The sequence below is a fragment of the Perognathus longimembris genome, chromosome 10 (assembly GCF_023159225.1).
Source record: "Perognathus longimembris pacificus isolate PPM17 chromosome 10, ASM2315922v1, whole genome shotgun sequence".
Taxonomy (NCBI): Eukaryota; Metazoa; Chordata; class Mammalia; order Rodentia; family Heteromyidae; genus Perognathus; species Perognathus longimembris.
Window position 1 is genome coordinate 41,147,078 of NC_063170.1, and position 26,465 is coordinate 41,173,542.

Genomic DNA, 26,465 nt, shown 5'->3' on the forward strand with positions numbered 1-26,465 from the left:
GTGTGTTTTTTTCTTTTTTCTTCAAAACATCCTCAGTGTGTTCACCTACAATGCTGTTTAACAAATGAATAGAATAGCTAAGTTTCTACCTTTCACCAAGGAATTAGAAATCATCCATTGTCCGCTTAAAGGGCTCTCTCTCTCCCTTCTTTCTCTCTCTTGTCGGGGTGGTGATTTGGGGGAGCATGAGTAAAGCACCACTTTTTTTGGAGGTTAGGTAGGCAAGCTTGGGAAACTCCGAGGCTTAGGCCAATTCCCAGGTAACTGTGGAGGGGATCTCGCTACTAACTTGGAGCAGCCCTACTCCCGACGCGGGAACCTGCTATAGCAGGTGCACCAGAAGGGGGGCTGCCTCCCTCCCCGTCGCCCCGGGCTGCCTCCACTCCTCCGGCTTCCACTGGGAGCCTCCCTCCCTTTCCAGGTTGAAGGCGGAGGCGGGTTACCTGCCCAGACCTGTCTCCTCCCCTCCACAACACCACACCCTCGGGACTCCAGTCTCCCCCGGAGAGGGCCAGGGCGGGAACAAAGGGGTCTTTGTTCACCAGCTCCTGGGGGGCGGGAGTGGCGCGCGATCGCGTTTCCCGGCGCCCCTTGGGGACCAGGAGGCCAGGCACCACAGCCGCCCCCAGATGGGGCGCCGTCTTCGGTGACCCCGGAGCCTTAGGTCAGGGCGCGGCGCCCCGGCCACCTCGGGCGAGGGGGTGTGGGGAGGCGCCGGGCGGGCTCTGTCGCCCGCGGAGGGACCGTGCGGAGGCGGAGGTGGGGGTGTCCCCGGAGCGGGCGGGAGCGCGGGGCTGAGCCTCGAGGTGCGGGGAGGGCTCGGAGCGCGCGCGCGGGGCTGCTCCTGCCTCGGCCCGGGTGGCTGGGACTCGCCGCCTCTCTCCTGCCATCCTCTCCCCCCATCCTCCTGATCGGCCACACACCACGCCGGGCCCCCCTCCCTTGCCGTCATCGGCACGCTCTCCTCCCTTCTTGGGCACTTTCCTTCCGAACCATCCTTCCGGACAAACTTTGATGGAGAATCTCACACCGCGCTGGAAAGATGCCGGTGATGAAAGGATTATTGGCGCCTCAGAACACCTTCCTGGACACCATCGCCACTCGCTTTGATGGAACACGTAAGTCTGGCGCTTGACTGAGTTGCCTGTGACATTCGGAGAAGGAGCTTGAGACCATGACTTTTGCTCTAGCCTTCCTTTCGGCCCCCGCGGAATGAACTGCCTTCTGTTCTTGCCAAGGTGTCTTTTGTGTGATTTATTGTTTAACTCTTCCATGATTCGGCGTAGTATTCACAGTTGGGATTGACATAGTTCATTTTCTTGACTTTCTGGGGTTGACAGGGCTGGGAAAAGTCCGCCAAAAGAGGTGCGGCTGGGTTCACTATGGGACCTCTGTGTGGGTGCATCTTTAGGAAATTGTGATACTAGGTGCTGAAGATGGAGCTAGGTCGCACTTTTATTTTTCTAGTTTCGAGGCTCTCTAAATTAGACGTTGTAGTTTTCTTTCATACAGCTTTATCCTGAGGTATTTTTCTAGACGTGATTTCCTACTCGAATTTAGGAAATACAGACCTAGAATCAGGACCGCCAAGCGTGAGCTTTCTTTAGACTGAGTTCTAAGTTAGGCAGAAGCTTCTTTCCTGTTTTTTAACTGGAAGGATGAACCTCTTTATCCTGAAATTATCCTAACAAGGAGAGACCTTGCAGGCAGGTCATTGTGATTACTGATCTGATCATAATAGAGAGTCCCAACATTTTTTTGGTCGGGGGGGGGGCGGTTGTTTGAGGATGGACGTTTGGCTCTTTTAAGCTGGCTGTTTGGAGACTGTCCAAAACCCCTTGCAAGTGACTCTGTTTCAGGACCACGGCCAGATCCCTTAGCACTGCCAGGTTTATTGTGCCTGAGTTAGTGGGTTTTCAGGGTAGCCCTTTGAACGGGAGTTTGTGCTCCCAACCCTAACAACTGTCCTCGGAGAGTTCCGCTGGGAAATGTACCATCCTCCTGGCACAGGCTCCTTCTGAGTGCGCTTTTCCTCCCTTCTCCCTATGACGAGATCCAGACAAACTCACTTATCCTAAAAGCTTCCTCAGCAACTCAAGAATCGTTGCTGTTATTTTGATTGTGTATTTCTTAGAGACAAGATGAGAACTTACATCGAATTCCAGTTCCATCCTTGTAGTCTAGATACACACTGTTATTAGAATAGGGAGGAGGGCTTGCATTTTTATGCTTCTGGAATAGTTGGGTAAGTTTTACATTGAGAGCAGAGTGAAGTACTTCCATTGATTTCATTCATATATTCTGTGTCTGATACTCAGCTTCATCTCCGGTTGGTGTGGAGGAGACTTGGTCACTCTTACAGTGTTTTTAATCTTCATTGTTATCCACTCTCTTCATATTCTATCTGTGACAAATAAAATGGGTGAAAGAAGCTGGTAGATACTTGGTTGTTTTGTGTAGATAATAGTTAGAAAAAATTGTAGGAAAAGCTCAGTTCCACTATTACCACCACATAAGGGCTGGCAGACATGATCACAATGGCCTTTAACCATGCCTGGTTGTTGGAACTACAGTTATTACTCAAGGAGCTGAGCACTTTCATGTGGATGTTGGCTCTTAAAGTTGGATGTTTAAATGCTCTAAACATTCATCCTCAATGCATCTCTTGAAAATGAGTTTATTAGAAAATGATAATTGCTTATCTCACTGTCATTTAAAGTTGAATGGAGTACAATATTGCTGAATTATCCCAGCAGAGATCCAGGAATTACTGCAGAAGATACAGTTAGATGCCAATTGTTAATGAAAAAGGCTTTAGACCCTCATGAAGAGGAGATTCTAGCGTTGCTTTTACTCACCAAAACATAATAAGCAGCATGGCTTGGTGAGAGGGATGGGTGTGTATGTGAATCACACATGTTGTGTTTTAGCTACACATTAATGTGAATAAAGAGATTAGAAAATTGAAATCTTTATTAGAGAACACTGTCACCCACCAACATTTAGACATTCTAGAACATCTATAGTCCTGCTGAAGACAGTTCAGAGACTGTGACCCCCAGAGTTTGGATGTTCACTGGAGGCATCTGTCAGTCAGGGAAATCAGTTTCAATGTGATAAAGTAATGTGAAGGTTGATTCTGGCAAGATTTTCTTACAGCATTGAATGACTTCCTCGCCTCTCAAGAAACACAAACCATAAAAAGTGATTGTAATTTCTCATTTGCTTTTCTTTTCCTTTTTCTTTTAAATTGCTGGGTGACCTGAATCATCTGAAATGTAAAGAAAAGGCCTTAAAGAAGTTGTTAACCACAAATGGTGCTGCAGCTAATATCGTAGAATACCATTTCTCCAGCTAAACTTTTACCTTATCTTCTGGGATCTGTTCTTACTGATATATTTTTATTATATATTGCTACTCTCCCTGAAACATTTTTGCAGTAATTATAATTCTTTTCTCTTGATATTTTTGTATAGAAGTTGTTTCTTTTCTTTTGTGAGATAAAGCTATTTTTAAGTTTTAAGTTCTCAATATTGCCACCAATTCCAATAAAAACTATGCTGAAAATGGATGCTGTTGTTATACTCAACATGTGATAAACTGATGGTATACTTTCTGCCATATTTCTGAGATATATTTCATAATCATGCTTGTTTTTTAAATCTTACTTGAAACAACTCTAATGAAAAACAACACCAACAAAAACCGTGACCAACCACTTTCTAACCTAATGTACAGAATTATTTTTACTTTTATTGACTTAGAACTATAATGTAAAATTATAAGATAATTTAACATGTCATCTAAAATCCTTCCAGGAAAAAATAAATATATGCCCATCTAAATGCATATAACATAATCTTGCAAATTTATCGTTATATTAGTAACATAAAGGAAGTTAGAATATTTTTTAACCTAGTGACACTATATTGGCTTACATAATAGCATTATCCTCTCCTTTTAATATTTATGAAATGAGATCTTTGCTAGCATTGAAATAAACATGTGGAGTGTTAGTTGAAATCATTTTTCCTGATTTGCAAGGCAATATGTAAACATTATTGAAAAATGCAAATCTTTTCTATAGAATAGTATCACTGAAATATCCTTATTCTTGAAACATGTTCTTCTACTTAATGCTTAATTAAAATATAATGAGGTAGACAACCATTCAAATATTGAATATAAATGCCCTGAATATGAAAAAAGAATCCAATTAATATCCTTAACTCACTACATGAAACAATACCTCTCTGAAAACACTGTAACACACATACTTCACAGAGCTTACCATCGTGGCCTGAATATTATATGAATATCCTATTTATCTAGACAAGAGCACATGTAAGGGCATATTTTAAAAAGTGATACTGTAGTACAAATATTTGTCACATGATACCATTTCAGAAAAAGAAACACATTTTTCTTTTTTTGGAAGATATAAAACTTTCAGAAGGAAGCATCCATTTTCAAACATAATGGTGCATTAGCCTACATTTTCTAGCCATATCAGAACTTGGCCACGGTTCTTCTTTCCCTTTGGGGTTATTAAGACAAGATTTAACTTTTAAAGGAAGTTTGGAACCTAGTTTGCGCCATCAAAGAGATATAACTTAAAATATCCAAAGTAAATGTGATTTAGTCCCCATTAATATCTGCATATGTTTAATGCATACTTACATAGCATGTTCAAAAGCGTTCAAGGAAATTTGTTAAAAGTGAAGTACTCTCTTTAAGGGGCAATTCCTAGTGTTTTTCACCTTTGTGCTTTTCTCTAGGTACATAAGTCTCAATGCTGGAAATGTAGAAATGAAGACCACAGTATTCAGTGCTGGACTGGGAAGGAGTAAGGTGGGACAGGAGGGTTTTCTTAGTTGTGGTCTGGAGAATGACATTGAATGTGCTTAACTAATAAAAAAAAATGTGTTTTATTATGTGTGTCCTATCTATAAAATCCTACTGTATGAAAATGTTTAGGGAAACATCTCACACTCCATAGTTATTACCCACCAATGAAAGTTTGTAAAGACTTCTGCTTTCTGTTTCATTCATGGGACTAGCAGTTTCTTTTCTTCCTATTTATTCTGTACAGGAGCCTCAGTTCCTATCTTTGTGCTCTATTTCTGGGTAATAAATTACCATAAACCTACAGACTTGTTATTTCTTCTTTCTGTAGGTCAGGTAACCAAGCACGATGAGCTGGTTTCTGTGCTTGGTGTCTCAGAAATCCACAAACAAACCATCAGCTGGAGTTGAGGTCTCATCTGAGGCCTTGAGGTCCTTTTTCCAACTTCATGTAGCTGTTGGCAGAGTTTCAGTTTTATGATTGAGGTCTCCATTTTCTTAGCAGCTCTCCACAGGAGACTTTTCTTAGCTTCTGGAACCTGCTGTTGGTTTTTTTTTTTTTTTTTTTTTTTTTTGCTTCAGGGCCTCTTTCCTATGCTGCCTCATAACAGGAACAGCTCACTGATTTGAGACCAGCAGAAAAGTCTTTCATTTAGAACTTCACCTGACTAAGCCAGGCCCACATAGGGATAATCTCCATTTTTGAAAAGCTTGAAATCAAATAACTATGCATCTTAATTCCATCCTTAATGTCTGCATTTCAGTCCCATTCATATATTCTCTGCATGCTCTGGAGAAAGGGATGTGCAGGGCTTAGATTCTTGGGAGTCACTTTTGAATCCTTTCAGTCATCATTTCTGACTCTTTACCATTGCACTACCACCACCACCACCACCAACAAACCCAGAGTCTCATACCCAGTATCCTCCATGAAGCAGATTTTGGGACCACATTGTAACATTCAGGATGCAGGACATTCTGACATCGTTGGGAATATAAAGCTCTACGCACTGGAGGGTTTTTCCTCACACCTGGTCATAGCATATGTGTAAACCAAGCCCGAGACATTGCAGTTAGCTATGCTGTCATTCCTCCCTCTCAGATCTAGATGTGACGTGTGACATTGAGGGACACTCCCAGAATATTAATCTTAGTCTCTTTCTTCCCAGATAAAGAAGTATACATGGGGTCTGTTGGTCTGCCTATAGGTGCTTTAGCCTCCACTGGATGGGGAGCCTCTTTAAGAATGTGGCCCCTGAAAGAATGGTACCTAAGGCAGGATTTTATATGTTAAAGTGACAAAATGATAGGACTATTCTTTCCTAGTTTACCTGAGCTATTTCAGGGCCAGATGTGTGGACTGTTGTTCTTCTCTTTCTTATGCCTCTAACCTTGCTTTAGTTTCATGAGACTCCCTGCTATAGCCTCTTGTTTTAAAGAATTTTACAAGTTATAGTTTTTATTTAAACTTTGCTCTGGATGTACCCCACAATATCTATGTTCATATATATACACATATAGATGTACTTGCATATTATATGTATATATTCACATATGTATAGATTTACTTGTGTTTATATACCTAGGTATAGTGTCTAAGGAGTGCTGCTTGTGTACCAAACCATTATGCCAGGACCTTTGAGATACATCAGGCAGATCATTTTCTCAAATGAGACAATACAGATACAGACAGGTGGCCATGACTTAGGTTAGAAAGTGTAAGTGTTCAGGAGGTACAGGCAAAGGGCTGCATACATTTGGAGGAGAGAGTAACTTCTGGGACAGGAATGGAGAGCGTGACCTTGGAGGTCTTCAACCAGGAGATGGCTTTCATATGGGAATGCTTGTCTTCTTTATAAGACCCAAACCAGAATTGTGTTTACTTTACTAGTGGTGGTAATTCTTGGCTTTTAAATCTTAATTGGACATTTAGGGAGAGGACTTCTAGTAGAACATGTGCAAGAGGCAACATGGGAACAGGAGCCCATGGATACATTTTAGGTCAGAATTGAAAGATCTATAAAGACAGAGGGCTTGGTCATCATAAGCCATTGAAGTGAAAGATCTGTGTCTTGTTAAATAAGAAGGAAATATGTATGTCTGGCAAAAAAAATAAATCTGAAAATACTCAATAGTTCCATGTTTTATAATCTTAAGGACAATACAGAAGGAACACCACCCTTGAGACTTAAAACAAAAACATTTCTTCTCTCTCTCTTCATTTGTCTGGAAGTGCTGGGGTTTGAACTCACAGCTTTGCATTTCATAGGCAGTAACTCTACCACTGAGCTAAGCCTCTAGCCCTTCGTTCTCTCTTCTATTCATACTTTTGCCATAGGAGGCAGTGATTTTTTTTTAAATGTGCTCATTTAAAAGAATGACTTTTCCCCAAGGGATTATCTTTCTTCTAGGAAGGGCAAATATTGTCCATGTAGCTGACTACTCTTGTTCTCTAGGGATGTTCACTCCTGTTTTCTACCATAGAATTATGCCTGTGGTGAAGGAAAAGACTTGTAAGTGTACTGGAATCCAGCCCCAGTGACTCAGACTGGAGAAGTGCCACAGGAAAAGGCTCAGAACTACAGCTGCTACCCAGAGAATACAGTTTACCTGGCAATGTAGGTTTGCTGATATCATCTGATATTGCTAAGTTATTAATCCATTTGGATGAGTAGAGCCTACAAGGAAAAAAAAAAGATGAGATTTCAATTTTACCTATGGCATAGTTAAAACTTAGCAACTGGAGCAAACAACGAGCTTCCTCAGTAAGTTAAACTATCATATCTATTTCTTGGCTTATCATTTCTCTGGAAACTACATTTTGCTTTTCTTTAGAGTTGCTAATGGAGCTATCTATCTCCCTTAACTCCTTCAAACTTCATTTGTCTCTAAATGAACTAATATCTTTTAAAGGCATTAACCTATTTGTCTTATTTTGCTTTCTAGCCCTGTCTGGCCTCACCACCCACCCATTTATTCAAGCTGGAAATGTGAGTTGCCTTGGCTGCCCACACATTTAATTGGTTATCAGAACTTTGATATTTTTGCTGTCAGTATCCTAATTTGGCCCTTCCTGTCACCTCTTCATTGCTTTTGATTTCATTTGGGTCTACTTTTCCTAATCTCCACAGTTTCAAACTGACTCTAACTTGATCCTTGTGGCCATCATTCCCTTCTTTCAGTTCCACCTCTTTAGCTTCCATTATCCTTAGAGGTGCAATCTGTTACAAGCAACGGTAGTGTTTAGTCATGTAACACTCTGGCTTGAAGCCACCATTGGCTCCCTGCTACCTCTTGGATAACATCCAAAGTCCTTAGGGCTATCTATATAACTTGAAAATGATTCTGCAGAATCTTTTGCAACTACTGCCGCCAAAGCTATAGACACTCATTCTAAATCCTGTGCTCATTCAGGCTTTTGGGACATCATTTCAGTTGAAGATGGATCTTGATATTTTGAAACTCATCCTGAGTGTTATCTCGTGTGTGGCTCGAAGTCAAGTTTCTGAGTTATTTTTCTCTTGTACACATGTGACCTAGTCAATTTCTCTAACCAGCCAGTATACAAGATGTAATTAGATCCTTTCATATTTCAAAATACTGTGGGAAACTCTATAAAGCCCAAGTTTGGTTTTTTATCTATTTTGTATTTACATTTCTTGGATTTGGGACCAAGTTTTGTTTTATATTTTTTGTCTGTTATAAGACCTGAAGTTAGGTCCTGGACTATTCCAGAGCTCTTTTGCTCAAGGTGAAAGCTCTACCACTCTGAGCCACACAGCCACTTCTGGTTTTCTAGTGGTTAGTTGGAGTTAAGAGTCTCATGGACTTTCCTGCCCAGGCTGGCTTTGAACTGTGATCCTCAAATCTCAGCCTCCTGATTAGCTAGGATTATAGGTATGAAGCCCTGGGTGCCCAGTGGAACAAAGTTTAGATCAATAAATATTTGTTTAAGTAAATGAATTTCAAGTTACTTGAAGGCCTAGGCTGCACATGAAACACTTTTATTTCCTCTCAGTGGTAACTAGTCTTCTTTATTTAGGATTATGTGACTGGATTATTTAGGATTATATATATATTTTTGCCACAGATTGAAAACCAACTTTCAGTCCTTCATTTTCACACGGTTCAAACATGTGAAATTTCATGTCTAGTGATAACAATGACATTGGTTCTGGGTATGAGTATATGGGTGCTATGCTAGCACCTCACCTATCTGTTCCTAATACAAGACAAAGCACAGCCAGATGGAAGTCATGGCCCTCTCTTTAAGTGAGAGTTGACAAACTTCAGTCTTGGAATAATGCTACATCACACCAGCCAGTAATTTTCCCCTATAGCCTATGATCTTTCTTCTCTGCCCTTCTCCCTCTAAAATGTGTTTATGTAGAAAGTATCAACAGATCAGAGTAGCAATCTGTAGCATGATTTCTTGTTTCTAACTTTCAAAGGGACTTTCATATTTTTAGTTATTTCCAGTTCATCTGGTGGTTTCTTTACCTTCTGAAGTATTATGTCTTAAGCACTTGTCACTTAGAGTGCTTTTAAATTGGTATTTAAGACTCATATCTGAATCGACAAACTGTATTCATTGTACAAAGCAGTTTTTCTCATCAAAGAAAATCTCCTGTCTGTTTTAAAAAGTAAAGAATTTTCTCTGTGATTTTGGTGCTTGGAATTTGCTGACTTTAGTACTTCCTTGTGTGTGTGTGTTTCTTTCTTTTTCATTGTGAGGGTAATCTCCCTGCAAAGATACTAATTCTCCTGAGTGTTACAGTGATATCATTTTGGATTTTTACCTTGTTAAGGTTTTATGAAGGAAATTCTACCTACTTCCAGTTTGCTTTTATGGAGAAAAAAATTCTCCAATGTCAGGTACCGATGACATCTTTCAGCAGAAATCACTTACCTTTTCTCTACAATGAATTTACAGCAGGAAGTAAGTCAACCCAGATCTCCAACTCTCAAATCAAATATGAAGCTTTTTATTTATTTTTTCCTCCCTCAACTTTCATTTGTTCTATTAGGACTTTTGGTTAGATGCTACTGAACTAAAGAAAAGCCACACTAGAGTATTTCTCGGCCACTTTTCAGGATCAAAATGCAGGCTTTCCAGATCAGTATCCATTTTTCCTGAAAATGCAGCAATTTATCATTTCTACAAGGATCTGAAATGTCCACCCCACCATATTCTATACTCTTCTGTGATTCTATCTATATATGTATTTTACTTTTTAATCCTATTCTACTCCTCATTTCCTTTGCATGTCCATGCTGCATTTGGTATAATAAGAGCTTTATGTTCTGTATGAAATCTCATCAGTATTTTTTTTCTAGAGTTTTTACTGTAGAGTTTTACTGTACTTATTTGGAAGGAAGTCAACTGGCACTCAAGTATTACATTATCTAGTTGAAAAGAATCCTGATTGGACTTTTAGTTTAATATCCTATACAAAAAAATGACATTTTTATGATGTGGAGGAATCCATAGCCAAGATTTTGTTAAGTATTTATATTGTTTACATCTTTTTAGAGGATTGTCAATAAAATTATCAAATGTGGTCTGCTTATTTTATTCCTAGCAATGTTATCTTTGTACTTACTGTGTAAAATAGACTCTTTCATCCATTTTATCTAATGAATCATGTTTGCTTATTGGGAGGCTTTTGATGCCTCTTTATTGCCGTATTTTTTAAAGTAGCCAGCTTATAGTGTTCTCTTAAAAACTTTCAGGTTTTCAATTTATTCTTGAGAATTTTAGATAAGAAATAATGTTAGTCTCAAGTAGTAACAAAATTATATTTATGTTTCCTTTTTTTTACAACTCTCATCTTTCCCTTCATATTTTCCTATTGTCTAACTGCTTTACTGTTATAAGGGAAATGTTAAAAAATGATGTTCCTAAACTGCAAATTACTTCCTGTTTTTCTAATAAGTGTTCTCTTTTAATTAAGCTATTCTATTACATATTTCTCTCTTATTAAGATACTTTGTCATGTACTCCTATTTTTCTAAGCTCTTTACCAACTTCCCTTCAATTATCTATCAATTATTTGCTTCCTACTAAATCAATTAATATAATGAATTTAACCGATTTTGTAGCACTGAGCTGTCTACATTATTTTATTCAGTCACATATTCTATTTTCTAGATTTCTCCCACATTATATTGCTCACACACATATGCAGATATACACACATACATATATACACACATGAACATATACATATATGAATATATGCCCACATAAAGCATATTTGTATGTGTGTATATAAATGTTACCTTTCATTTTCTCTGTCTTTGTACATATATATTATTAAATTTTCATGAGATAACCACATTTTCATAATTTTTTAGTGTATTACTCAGGGTTAGAACCTAAAGCCTCGTTAATGCTAGGTAAGCACTCTACAATGTAACTAAGCTACATTCCCAGTCCACATCTTCATATTTTTTAAAAATTATAATGGTTTTTAGCATTTGTGCCAAAAAATTCATACCTTAAAAAAGTATTATTAACTGCTACACTAACACAGAACTAAAAATGGATTGGTAGTTAACCAGGTAAGTTACAAAGCCTTGATGATGACCTTTGCCAATAGTGAATACAGGTTTTGAATGTGTGCTGAAATCTGAAAGGTGCCAGCCATAGCCCACCCTCTCCCTTCCAGCATTTTCCAGATGCGAACTATCTTCTCCTGCATTTCTGCCTGTATCCATAGAACACACACGCTCTACCCCATTAGTGATGGGGACTGTGAGATATGTGACGCTAGCAGGACACAAGCCATCCACATAGTAGGACCTATGGGGAGATGGTAGCTTATGTATATATGAACAGTATGGTGCATATATTTGCATTTGGGGTATTGAATTTTTTCTTAACAATAAACTCTTTTGAGTACCAATGACCTCACAAATGGAAGCATTGGTCCCATTTCTTAAGAATGTTAATAATGAGTATATAACCCGAAGAAAATGTTGACATTTGTTTCCATCGTACATGTTGTATTACCAGCTGCTTTAGAATCAGAACACACAAATGTGCCAGAAAAATGTTATCCTCTCCTTCAGAAAAATGAGTTTTGTCTTATGGAGTCTCTAAGTAAATATAATATTTGTTCTTCTGAAGTCTTCTTGAGCATAGTGTGTGAGGCAAGACTTTTCATTTAGATCTAAGGACTTCCCTTCTAAATGAATTTCATCAGTTCCTGTTTGCTAAGGTTTATGACTATATAACTGACATCCAGTGCATGTCACCCCCTTGATGTGTCCAGTCACGTATTGACCATCACAGTTAAGGCATGGAGATGAGTATTTGCCTGCCACTCCCTTTTAGCAACTCATACTCTGTGCTGATTCCAAGAGTTTTATTTCATTTTATTTAGATGTAATACTAATGGAGAATAGCACATGTGACTTTTTTTACCTGAATTATTTTACTTGGATATAATGATTTAAAAATGTATTCATTTGTTGTTGTTGTTTTGGTATTTTCTGGAAGGAATCAGTAGTTCTATTTTTTAATGAAAAATGTTGTTTACTTTTAATTTTAAGATTGTTTTGTGCATGTAGGAAAAAATGAAGCATGAAGCAAAATGTGTTATCTCATTAGCAAAACTTCATAAATACAGTGGTACCTGAGCTCCAGTAGAGAAAGTTAATTTTAATAATGCTTGAAATTTCACATCTAATTTTTGGATGTAAGTAAATCTTAACAAAATTTGTTTTGCAAAAAGAAAATTATATGTTGTTTTAAAGTTACTCAGGTTGCTAGTGGCTCACACCTGTAATCCTAGCTACGCAGGAGGCTGAGTTCTGAGGAATGTAGTTCAAAACCAGCTCAGGCAGGAAAGTCTGAAACTCTGATCTCCAATTAACCAGTAAAAGGACAGAAATGGAGCTATAATTGAAGAGGTAGAGTACTTTCCTTGAACAGAAAAGGTCAGGAACAGTGCCCAGGCCCTGAGTTCAAGCCCTAGGACAGTCATACTCACATGAAATCATTAAACTTACTAATTTTGCGGTGACAGGAAAAATGTTAATTTTGAGAGAGTACTGTGTCATGATAAAGATAATAACATTAAGTTATATCAAATTATTGGAGTCAAAAAGATCTCAGACTTAGCGTGTTCAACACATAATTTTAATTTTATTTACCTCAAATATGATGCTATCTTCTCCATCACCATGAAATTTTCAGTGGTGAAAATTACCAAAGACCTTTAATGTATGAAGTATTACAGTAATTACAAGACACATTTATGCTGTTAAACAGAGAAAATACCCCTCATGCTAGTGTACAATTTCTCATTTCACAGTCTCTTGTCAGAATTCTGTGGTGTCTGATCCAGTGAATTTGTACTTTGTAAATAAATTAAGGGTCAAGCAATGTTATTAGTCTTTTCTAAGTGAGCTTTCCATTACTTTCACTTGATTTTGTTTGAAATCACTTAAAACATTTAATCAAACTATTTAATGAATACTAAAATCTTCAGCTTTCAGACATTTTAGTGAATAGCAATTATTTTAAACAAAATCTGAAGACATTGAGATGTACCACTAAATAGACAAGGGGAAAAATTAAACAGTGAGAGCTTAAACTGGGTACTAGATTTCATCACTGAATTCTGTAGTTTTCATTTGGAGTGTTTAAGACAAAAAGAATATTTTTGACGGAATTTTTATAGTATTTAGGACTGAGCTCAGGTCCTCACACTTGTTAGGGAAGTTCTTTCCCACAGATTATTATTCTTGAGACAATATGTCACTCACTTTGTCTGGATTGGCCTCAAATTCATGATCTCTCAATAGCTTGGATTACAAGTGTGCATGCCACTATGCCCAGCAATATCTCTATTATTTCTATTTTTAATTGTATAAGGTTATGTTCAGGCCTTATTTTGCAGCAGTTGAATTTAGCCCATTATTGAAATCATTTTCTTAAGTGATGCTGGGGCTTGAACTCAGGGCTGTTAGGCAGCCTAGGCAATTGCTAGGCAATTGCTAGGCAGACACTATCCTTTAAGCCAAACCTCCAGCCTTTTCTGCTCTGGGAACGAGTCGGTCTAGACTGTGATCTTCTGTTTACTCTGCTACAGCTGAGATAATAGGTGTGGAGCCCCATGCCCAGTTTTTTCCTGTAGATGGGATTTTCCATACTTTTTAAAATTCTGGGCTAGCCTAGAATCACAATCCTCCTGATTGCAGCCTCTGAAATAGTTTAGATTATAGGCGTGACCTACTAGCACCCTCTAAGTTTAATAGCTTTTTCTTTAGTTAATATACAGAATAATTGAAACCCAAAAAGGTTGAATTAATTCTTAGAGTCACATCATTAATATGTAGCAAAGCTGCCATTTATACACCTTTGTTTTTTTGTTTTTGTTTTTGTTTGACAATAGCAGCCTGTGTTAAATAAAAGACAAAAGCATTGGATCTCAATGGGGAGGCATTAAATTTATGATTAGTATCTTGATAGTCATGCTTGGCTTTACTGGGAGACATTTACAAACGGTTTGAACATTGTTTCTAATTGAGGAAACTTAATAAGAAAAGTTTAAGAAACAGCATTTCTTTTTGGCCAGTCCTGGGGCTTGAACTCAGGGCCTGAGCACTGTCCCTGGCTTCCTTTTTTGCTCAAGGCTAACACTCTACTAACTTGAGCCACAGTGCCACTTCTGGCCTTTTCTATATATGTGGTGCTGAGGAATCGAACCTAGGGCTTCATGTATATGAGGCAAGCACTCTTGCCACCCCATATTCCTGGCCCCGAGAAACAGCATTTCTTAAGAAGCAATGTTACAGAAACAGGTGAACTACCTCTTCGGTTAGCAGTAAATAACTCCTTTTATCTGTGGAGTCGTGTTGGATTTGAGTGTGTGACAATAGATCCAGAGGCATGATAATATTGGGACAGATTGCAAGTTATTGGTAGAATAATGTAGAATAAAATGTTCAGGCCTGCCAGTGCTGGGCTTAGCAGTGGGATAGAGAGAGGAAGGTAGAACTGAAGAAGGGTTTGAAAAAAACTTTGATCAGATATGGTGAAATTCTCATCTTTAGATGTGTCAACTTGTATTTTTTTTTCTGGTCCTACGGCTTGAATTCAAGGCCTGGGAGCTGTCTCTGAACCTCTTTGTGCTCAAGGCTAGCCCTCTACCACATAAGCCACAGCCCCACTTCCGGTGGCTTCAAATTGTGATCCTTGTATCTCAGCCTCTTGAGTTGCTAGGATTACAGGCATGAGCCACCAGAGGCCAGCTCAACTTGTATTCTTGATGTAGACTTTACGTATGTGAATTATACTTCAACAAACTGATAGAAATACTTTCTGGACTTTCTGGTCAAGAGAAATGTAGGAATGGTATGTACTCTGCAGTCAACCTATTTGTTTTGTAATTTCTTTTTTTCTGTTTTTGTTTGTTTTGTTTTTGTCAGGTGTCTTTCCTAGCAAGTGCTCTATCACTTGAGCTATGCATTCAATCCTTTTTTTTTCTTTTTTTTTATTTGCTTTGTTTTTCTTAGCTTGCTAATTAAAGACACTTATCATGATACTGTTATGGATGAGTGATAGTGGGACTTCTAATATCTATGAAATATGCATATTTGTTAATTAACCATCAAATTCAATATAAACTTCAATTTAGATAAGAAAATCCTGTTTTTTTATTAATTAAATTTTGTTGACAAGGTGTTGTGCAAAAGGGGTACAGTTACATAATAGGGCAGTGAGTACATTTCTTGTGTTACCTTTTTATTATTTATTTCAGATAGGGTCTCATTTTGTTGCTAGGCAGTCCAGGGACAGAAATTCTCTTACTTATACTTCCTGTGTAGCTGGGATTAGAGTCATTAACCACCATACCCAGACCTCAGCTTCTTTTTGTTGTTGTTGTTGTTGTTTGTTTTGTTGTTTTTTTCCCGTCCTGGGCCTTGGACTCAGGGCCTGAGCACTGTCCCTGGCTTCTTTTTGCTCAAGGCTAGCACTCTGCCACTTGAGCCACAGCGCCACTTCCGGCCATTTTCTATACCTGTGGTGCTGGAGAATCGAATCCAGGGCTTCATGTATACATGGCAAGCACTCTTGCCCCTAGGCCATATTCCCAGCCCAGCCCCCAGCTTCTTGATGAGCAATCTCTTTTAGTTGGTTATTGTATGACTTAAAACTATTGGCTGTATGAGACTTGAAAAACAAGTGAAATTCAAAATAAATGTATTGAAATTAGTAACTCAAAATTGTCATTTGAATAATAATATCAGATTGAAGTTAATACTGATTTTGTTTTTGTCCACAATGCAGATTTGCTTCCTATCCTGATATTGTATTAGAGTTCACATATTAGAGCTCATGTTTGTGGATTGGCTGGCTTTCCCTGGATCCGGATTGGATTTAGCCAGGTTGCTGTGGGATCTTGGCTAGGCTCACTTATGCATATGCAAATTGTCTTCAGGTTCCTTTTTTCTAGGGTTGGCTGAAGAGGCTCATTTAGAGCTTTTCTGTCTTTGGTGTGAGAATGATCTCCTGGTACAGGGCAGAGGTAGAACAAAGCCAACCCACTAACACAAAGGATTTTCTTAACATATCATGTTTGCTAAGATCCTAATATTTAAGCTAAGTCCCATGGGCCATTATTCTCCTACCACAGTTTGTGGATACTGGAAGTTATATCAAAGAGTATCCAGAGCCAGCAACAAAATTATGACATTTGCCATATTATCGTTATCTTTGGGAGGGAAACATCAGGTATCAAAAATTTAAAATTCCTTACAAACATGACCTGTGTTTTTTCTCTTTGTGAGACTGGCAGTTTTGTAACCCCAGATGGCTGTTTTATTTCCTTATATACACTTACTATTACAAATGAGTAACACCGAGGCCACTTGTGCCATACATAAAAATGCTACTGAAAGAATTCATCATATTTGACTATGATGGAAAATGGCAAAAATCTTGCACACTTTTGCAGATTGCTTTGCATAGTGTATCTGCTTTGGCAAGAATGCAAGTTATTGAGAAGGGTGGGTGGCCTAGTGGAGGATCACTTCAGCCCAGTTCTCAGTAGATGGTCAGATATGTTTTAAATGGGCTTGCACATTACACAAAAAGCTTTCACAAAATAAAAGACTCTTCTAGTTCTATGGATCCAAATTTGATTAAATGACCTTGCTGGAATGCTGCTCCATAATAGAAATAGCCAGTATGGTCAGGTGGAGCAATAGGAAAAACCAATAGTTTCCTTGAAACTCAAATCAAGGATGATGTTAGCAAGTAATTAATTAAAAGTTCTACATATAACAAAGCATTGAGTAGGAATATGTAATACCCTTATCTTATGTGCTAAGGCCCTCAATCGTGTTTCTGTTGTGTTTCTGTAACAGCGATCCTTGTGAGCTGTTGGACAATAGGTGTTTAACAAGACCACTGACCTCAAGACATGGTAGAGGAGATGAAGGCTGAAGCTCTATTCTGAGCAGCTAGCTCAGCTGTGGAGCTGGAATGTCAGGTGTAAATGATGAGACTATATCTAATCCTACTTCTACTAGATGCTGTGATATGTTTGTGTGATAACTACTGATGTTCTCTGTTAGAAGTTATCATTTTATTTATCCTTCACACTAGTAGGAGACAGACATGGCAGAAATCTTACCTCCATTCCACAGATGAGCAAATTGAATATTAATGAATTTATAGTTACTGAGCAGATGAGCTACAGATTCAATCGGGGCCCATTGTCCTCATTGGCAGGACTGTGCTTTCAAATCATATCACATTGCTACCAGAAAGGTTTGGATGAGGGAACTGAAATGATTTACATAAGACAGACCACATGGAATTGAAGCAATGTAGCTTCTGCCAATGTAGATATATCAAAGCATTATTCAAAATGCTTCTTTTTGCAAATGCAAAAGTCCTTAAGGTTTTCCACCATTTGAATGTGAATCCTTTTGATAAGTTGAAGGCTCCTCTTTTATGAGGGAAGATTATCCATTGTGTTTTCTTATTTTAGTATTTGAGAGCAAGCACTGTGATTTCATGCTCCCTGCTTAATACAACATATACCTGCACTGGTGCTCTCAGAGCTTCTTGTAAATCTAATGAATGTATCCCTGTTGTAGACATTTACTGTTCTAATTTTTGGAGGTAATTACAAATTTGCACGCAATCATGAGAAATGAAGCTGAGACTCTATCTGCCCTTCAGCCGGTTTCCTCCAATCCCAACCAGTTGTATCTTGTTGAACTGTAACATCATTTCACAACTGCAAAGTTAGCATTGAAACCATTCATCTACCATACTCCAATTTCACATAAACATTTGTTTGCATTTAACTGTATGAAATTTTGTCACATACATAGATTCAGAGATCAACTACAGTCAAGACACCTGTTTCTTCCCAAGAATTCCTTGGCTTACCTTTTCATGGCCTTAAATGTTGGTAAACATAAATTCAGGCTTCATCTCTACAATTGTATGGTTTCCACAATGCTATGCAAATGAAATAGTATAGCAAATGCTTTGTGAAGTTGACTGTTTCACTTGGCATCATTACCTGAGAACCACACAAGTTAATCCATGTTCCTTATTTTTGAATGTTGAGTAATATTCTATTCATCCATTTCAGGTCCAATTTCTTCATCCATTTGTTTTATACAATGGGATCTGAGTACATGAACCTGGGCTCAGATGATTTACTTAAACAAATAATGAATACCCTCCCAAAGATCCAACAGATGCTGGGAGATTTCCAAACTACAAACCTGAGGAAGGTGGTGTTTATGGCCTCAAAACGCATGTTTCCAGTCAGATGATGATCACCTCCAAGTATGAAAGTTGAAGAATAACAAATCTTAACAAGCATTTCAAGAGGTGGCTCATTAACAAGTTTCCTTAGAAAAACTTTTGAAGCATTTGGATTCTCATTCCCCAAATGATTAATAGACACACCTAAAATATAATTATAAACTCAAAAGACTTCTCTATTGCAGTCATTATCAAGGGCTGGCTTTTAAACTATCTTGTAGCATCCTCAGGGCCTGGTGGGCCCCTCCTCCTTCTTATCCACTTTTTTCCTCCCCACCTACAGCTACTCAGAGGCAATCTATTTTACACGTTGACTTTCACATCAGCTCTCCTTTGAAGAATGAGTACTGTGACTAGAAGGAAATTTGAAAACATCAGCTCTGTCACCTACACCTTATGTAACTGCGACTATTTGATTGAACCAACAGCCCTCAATCCAAAGCCTATTCCAGCTCATTTTTAGAGTTGCACCTTTTTTTTTTTTTGATTTGGATGAAATCTAGGTCAAGTTTTATGACATTTCTGGCCAATGTTAGCTTAATGAAAAAATAGATATTTCTAGAGTTCTCAAAAGAAGTTAAAGTCAGTTAATAAAGAGCCAATCCAATGTAATCGTACCAATAGCCATCATCTGTTAAAATGGCATCTTGTTCCTTCTGTCAAAGTGGCTCCACAGCAGCCAGGCAACAGGCAGTGGGAAGTTATTTCCACTTACAATTCAGGTAGCATTTTCTGTGGGCTGCATCCAGCTCACCTGGATTGAACATGGAGAAGGGAGGCAAAAGGACAAGAAAAAGAATTCTTCTTGAACTATGATTATTGTAAGGTGTTATTACTGGCATTCTAGACCATGACATTCATTTGTTAGATACTACCTTGGTGAAACTGGTCACTGCCATGTTCTGGTTAGTTTAGTTGGTTGTTCTGCCATCTGGTTGTTCTGTCTTTAGAATATGGCATATGCTTTGAGGTCGTGTTGAAGATGCTTTTGTTTTGGGACATTTTCTTGGGTACTTCAGACTTGCACACACACACACACACACACACACACTATCACCAGTGGGATTTATCACCTTTATTCAATGTAGCAATCTCTCTGCACTCCTCCAGGTGTGTAGATAGTTCTCATTGGGAGATGCTCAGCCATCATGTCTTGCTTTTCAAATGGCCAACAAGTATTTTTGATGAGTGAGAGGTTGTGTATACATGATTTGTTTTCTTGTCAAAGAACATCAACATGATTATCGATGAGATCATATGCAATTCCTTGTAACAAAAACATACATAATATCATTCATTTTCACAAGTGCCCAACTAGTTAGAGAAGGAACCAGAAATTCTCATAGAGAAGATCCACATTCGTGTATTCCAACCTTACCTCTTTGGTGTAACAGTTCATCAAATAAACTCACATGAATTTTAAGAATTTTAAAAGTTTTCTGAGAAATTTCCTCACTGTTTTAGAGTTTTCTAGGTTAAATTAAGACTCTGGGAGAATGTAAGTTCATATTTTGCTCTTATTCATTCACCTCTACATATCTATTTCTCTGTGGATGTAAGTGTTAAAAAACAAAGTTTCAGGAAACACTAAATGACCTTGCTTGCTTGTTTTCAATCTACAATTGTCATCTGTTATGCTATGGCTTGATGCAAATGTAGAGATACATTGTTTCTTCAGTTCTTTAATATTCCAGTACATTTTCAGTCACTTGATGTTATAAATAAATGAACCTATCAGGAACTACGATGCGTTGAGTGACAAAACTCCTCTGATTACTAAATTCACTTAAATGATTCCATGAATGTACTTAAATTAATGCCTGCAACATTTTTTTGAAGGCAAGGAAACATGTTAATTACTTTCACTACTGAAACTTACAGAATAAGACTTGACTCTAGGTTACTTATAAAATGAGAATGTGATACTAGTTTTGAAAACTAGAAAAAACTCTCCCGAATAATTTCAGTAAACTGAGGTTGGTTAGTTGATTGGATTTTGGGGCTAAGTTGTCAAAGATCTTTAGTCTAGACTTTAGAACCTGACAGTGTTTGCACTCAATGTGTGACAATGTGGATAATGTCATTCCAACCCCCTTTTCCTCATCAGGCTGGTCTGAGAGAGTCAATAAAATTTCCATCTAAAAGTTATAGAGATATCCCAGATGCTCTTCAATCAATGAATGGGTTAAGACAATGTTTATATATATATATGTATATATACATATATATAATACAAACATATGTGTGTATGTATGTATACATATACATGCATACAATCAAATTTTATTCATCCATCAGGAAGGATAATATATCATTTGTAGGAAAATTGATGTACTTGGAATAAAATTATATTTCATGAAGGAAGTCAGGCCCAGAGAGCAAAAGTATGCATGTTTTTTTCTCATTTGTGAAAGTTAGATGTAAACTATAAACATGAAAATGCATGCATGGCACATATGTATACACATGTAGTTAAATGGACTAAAGTATGGTATACTAAGAGGTGTCCATGGTGCCACTGCTTGAAAAATTAATAATAATTTAGCTAATGAATACCAGGAAGCTTCAACATGTCTGAGTGCCGTGGTAGCCAAGGGTAGGGGGAAGACAAATGGAGAGAGGTTTGGTGGATGAACACAGTCATAATACTCAATGTACATATGTAAGAATGGAACTAGGAAACTTGAAGAGACAGGTAGAAATGGAATAGATGAGAGGAGAAAGAGAGGATAGTGGAAGGGATTATCCTGATCAAGTTTCATTGACTACACAAATGAGCACGTCATTGAAACCCCTCTGTACAACTATTTCAAGATAATCTTAAAACGCGCCTCTTTTTTGATTTTTCAATATCTAGTATGTCACCGTCATTTGAATACTTTTGACTACCTTCCTCAGGCAAGCAAAGAGTTGGTGGTGATGCTACTATAAGTGTTATCACTTTTTAATATCTAGATTATCTTCACAAAAATTATTTTTAGAAATATATATAGAGAGAAAGAGCTAGGCTTTGTTAGCACTCATAATTCTTTAACTGGTCTGTCTTACTTTAATGCTATCTGCTTAAAGACTACCTTATTTTCAACGATTATTTCTCTAATGTCTTGCAGAGTGCTAATATTGTAGTGAAGATACAATAATAATAATGATGATGATAATAATTACTGAAAGTTAGTAACCAGAATAAGGGCAAACAAGAAGTAGTAATCATTACAGAATGTCTTATTCAACTTACTACTTTTTTCAAAATTCCTTGACCATTTATATTTAGAAGTCTTTGTTATCACCATTGTCATCATCATCATCTCACGTTTCCCTTATTGATCTCTTATAACAGTTGCTTTTGTAAGTGACTTTTACATGTAACCTCATTGAATGCACACAGTAATACTGAGTTAGTGATTCAGAAATCCCATGTTTACAAGTACTAATTTCTCTATGAAGTCACTGATTTGAAAAAATGCATAATGATTGTTTTGTAATTGTATCACAAATGCCTTTCTGCATTCATTCTTTTACTTCAAAAATGGTCCATAAAATGACAGTGAATATTTTAAACTTTTTGACTATATTTAGCTGGTATGCTTATTTGGTGGTTTTATTTTCTATAAACCTGGTGACAAATATAAAGACTAATTATGCTATAATCTCTAGTATGTTTCTTCTGGAAATCCTATCAAATAACCTTCTCTTCACAGCTTCCCAAGTGGAATTTAGTTTATTGTCCTGTTTTCTCCATTGTTCATATATATATTCATCCAATTAAATGCAAAGGCTGAATATAAACTGCTCCTATGACATTGCAGAGGGGAAAATAATCTGTGGTCTATTTATATTTACATTTAAATTCAAGTCCAAGTTCTCATGGGGTAGTCAGACTTCATATTAGACATTTTTCTTCAACTACTTAATTTTCAGCAGCTGTGTGGGAGTTCGGGATCAATTTAGGTACATTATCTTGTTTAGAAATAATGCTACCCAAAATGATAGAAATTCAAGTGATGATGTCAGTTCTGCTGAACTTATTCCTGTGATTAGAATTTTCTCAGAAAATGTGTACAGCTCAATTTGGGGTGAAATATTGTTTCACCTCTTGTCCTTTACTATTTTATTATGATTTTACCCTTCCATACATTCAGAATGCCTTTTTAAGACTTATTTTATTTGGCAAATCCCTGAAAAATACCTGAAAGATTATGTTATTTCAGCTCCTTATTTAAAGATTAAGAAAACTAAGACTTGGGGAGGCCTAGGTAGCCAGAGCTATCTGTGTATTGTCATGGCTAGGGTAATATGTGAAATTAGAAAGAAGATTTGACTTTGACATTTGTGAGGTTCTTCTTGACACACTTTTATTTTATGGGAATCAAACTCAAGCAAATAAAAAAATCTCAGAAGTATGAGAGTAGCTTGAATGACATTGTTATGCTAACTCATTGGTAATTATTTTGGAACTGATCATTTGGTAGACACTGAAGTTGAAGTGGTACAAAGATAGAAAAACACAAAAACTTAATGAGGGCACTAAAAAGACTTTTAGTTTAAAAATATGTTATTGACTCTTCCAGATTTCCCACAACAGGCAAGGTCCTTTTTAAGCAGAAATGACCAACAGATTTATCGTTTTTTTCTAAAGATTTTAATATCCTAGGTTATTGTGTGTGTACAAAGAAAGCCTATACTGAAAGCTAAGTAAGTTCTATTGGGCATCACTGTTTTCTGGAGTTTGAGTCTATTCTTTCTTTACACTTTCTGAAGCACAAATGGCTTTTATTATCCACTCAGAAATCAGGAAAGTTGAATCCCCTTTTTTACTGTAATCCTGGCAAGTGACAAATGCACCCTCCACATTCTATATTCTGGGATTTGGGTTGAGTTTGTTATCTAGATTCCAGTGTTCAGCATCCAAAACCAATGATACATCAGTATCTAATATCTGTGCTCTCCAGAGCATGAATTTGTTTTCTGTGTGAACAGTCCATCACATTCTGGACAAAAGGCTATTATTTTCCTTTATGCTCACAGTAGTTTATTCAGCAACACTCCAATACCTTCCTCTGGGTCCAGAAGTATGAGTGTGGAAAAACCACTTTCCTTGGGCATTATACCTCACAAAATTCTATTTCTTCTCCTCAAGCCATATGGCAGTTCATTCTACATTTCGCTGTGCTTCCTGCTAATATGTATAGCAAATCTTGTCATGACGAGAGGTGGGTAATGCGGGAAGTTCTTGCAGACGCATATATTTGTTTCTTATTGTCAAGTCCTAGCAACGATTCACTCAATAAACATTCACTGCACAGTTACTATAAGCCAGGACTTGTTCTCAGTAGCAGGAATATAACTGAATAATTTAGAAAAAGCTTCTACTTCCTTGAACTTAGATTCTGATGGTAGGTGGTGATGGGAGGACATCCCATACAAATAAAATCAATTCAGAAAACGATGCCTGACATTAAAGAAAATAGGAGATAAAAGGGGACATGGAACATAAAACTGAAAGGAGGGAATTTTTTCTATGCACAAGATGGTCAGATAGAGGCTTTCTAAAGAAGTGACCTTTTGGCTAATTCTTAAATGAGAACAAGCCAGCAACAGAAACATTGAGGAGCAAATAAAACAGATGTGAATAAGATTTGTAGATGAAGGGTTGGGGCTCTTGCCTAACAAGTGCAAGACCCTGAGTTGGGTCTTTAGCAGTCCAAAGATAATAAGTAAGTAAGTAAACACACAGGATTCATAGATGAGAGGAGAGTGAACTTGTAAAGAACAAGTTTTGATGACAAGATGAGGCCACTTAATTAATGACTCAATTAAGTTACTTAATGATAAATCATGATAAATTCCAAGGCCCCCATTTACTGTGCAATCTCACTGATTAACAGGGAAAGATTTTCATACATGATAGATGAACGCAATTTCATTTATTTTAACAAAACTTGGGAACATAAATTCAAGGAACTGCTATGCTGGAGGCATTGTCCATACCATGCAAGTACTTTACAGAAACACCAAGGTACAGAGCATGTGGCTCTTCCAACATGGAGGAAGAGAACTGACCCATCAGCAGAACATTGGAGAGATGGAAACCTGGAAGTAGCTGAGAATAATATCCTCTTGTGGTTAGTAGTTGCTATAGTGGGACAAAAAAATTACTCCTTATTTTCCTGAGGCTTCCTTTAAAACTACTTTCTATCTTCAAAGTGAACAGGGAAGTTACTCAAAAAGATATTTTTCCTTTTACTGAAACTTAATATACTGTATTCAGTTTGACTAGATCATACTGATTTGGAGTAAGAATTGTTCTGCTCTTGTACTTTTGTAGTGAATTGTTTCATATTACATTTTGTTTTATTGTGGGGCTGAGACTGGGACTAGAACTCAATGCCTTGCACTCTTGTTCAGTTTTTTGTTAGTTTAGTTTAGTTTTTTCTCGTTGCTGGGATTCACCACTTGAGCCACATATCTACTTCTGGTGGTTTTTGTTGTTGTTATTGTTGTTGTTGTTTGCTAGTTATCAGAGACAAGAACTTCACAATTTTGTCTTCTCAGACTAATGTTAAATGCAATCTTCAGATCTCAGCCTTAAGTAGCTAGTATTAAAGGAATGAGCCTCTTGCTTTAACATTATCACTTCTATTTTATGTTTTTGTGCCAGGCTTGAGGCTTGAACTCAGAGCCTGGATGTGGTCCAGGGCTTATTTTTGCTCAAGACTAGTGCTCTACCATTTGAGTCACAGCTTTACTTCTGGCTGGATAATTGGAAAGAAGTGTTAATTGGATCTAAGTGTTTTGTAGATTTTCCTGCCTGGGCTGGTATAGAGTTGAAATCTTCAGGTCTTTAGCTATGATTATAGGCATGAGACACCAGTGCCTGGTTTAACATTATTTTTTAATTATTTAATTTGATAACTTTTATATCAGACCATTTGGTTTTGTATGTTTGTGTATATGATATGCAGATGATTATTTTTATTTGCAAGGCCTATAATCACAGAGTTGTTGTTTTTTAATTTTTTTTTTTTGGCCAGTCCTGGGCCTTGGACTCAGGGCCTGAGCACTGTCCCTGGCTTCTTCCCGCTCAAGGCTAGCACTCTGCCACTTGAGCCACAGTGCCGCTTCTGGCCGTTTTCTGTATATGTGGTGCTGGGGAATCGAACCTAGGGCCTCGTGTATCCGAGGCAGGCACTCTTGCCACTAGGCTATATCCCCAGCCCCTATAATCAACAGAGTTTTGTGAACATTGAATTAGCAAATGCTGAACCATTTCTCTAAAGGCAGATAACACAGTTTGCTTCCTAGAGCATCTCATGCCTATTGTCAACTTATTAATACGTAGCTTTGATTTATGTATGTTCCTAGTTAAAGAACTTTAAATTTTATTGTTCATTCATTAGCATTTACTTAAAATCCAAGGCACTATAATTCAAAGTTTCTGTGACGCATATGTGAATTTTCTCTAGAAGAAAATCCATTAGTGTTAGTATTGCACTTAAGAACACTAGATAGCACCTCAAGCCTTTTCTCAGGTGCCAGTTTAAATATCAAAATCAACAACTAAAACATATGCATGTGCACACGTGCATGCATGCACGTAATCACACACACACACACACACACACACACACACACAAACATAATACTAAGCAACCCACAAAAGAAGTTTTTTTCTGTGAGTTCTGGAACAGGAAGGCAGAGAGTGTGTTTGTTCAACCATGAATGGGGATGCATCCGATGACCAGGGAGTCTTATGCTCTGTTTGCAATTCAAATGGCCACAGGATCTCCATATGTACTGATTTTGTAGTAACCCATAT

General features: G+C 37.6%; 1 protein-coding gene across 1 annotated transcript in view; it reads left to right on the forward strand.

The window, feature by feature from the left end:
• Nucleotides 1-1,042: 1,042 nt before the first annotated feature.
• Kcnh8 (potassium voltage-gated channel subfamily H member 8) overlaps nt 1,043-26,465 on the forward strand; it is a 367,265-nt gene continuing 341,842 nt past the window's right edge. Inside the window, exon 1 of the mRNA XM_048354862.1 lies at nt 1,043-1,118. Within this exon, the coding sequence (XP_048210819.1) occupies nt 1,043-1,118 (76 nt within the window). The remainder of the gene's footprint in view (nt 1,119-26,465) is intronic.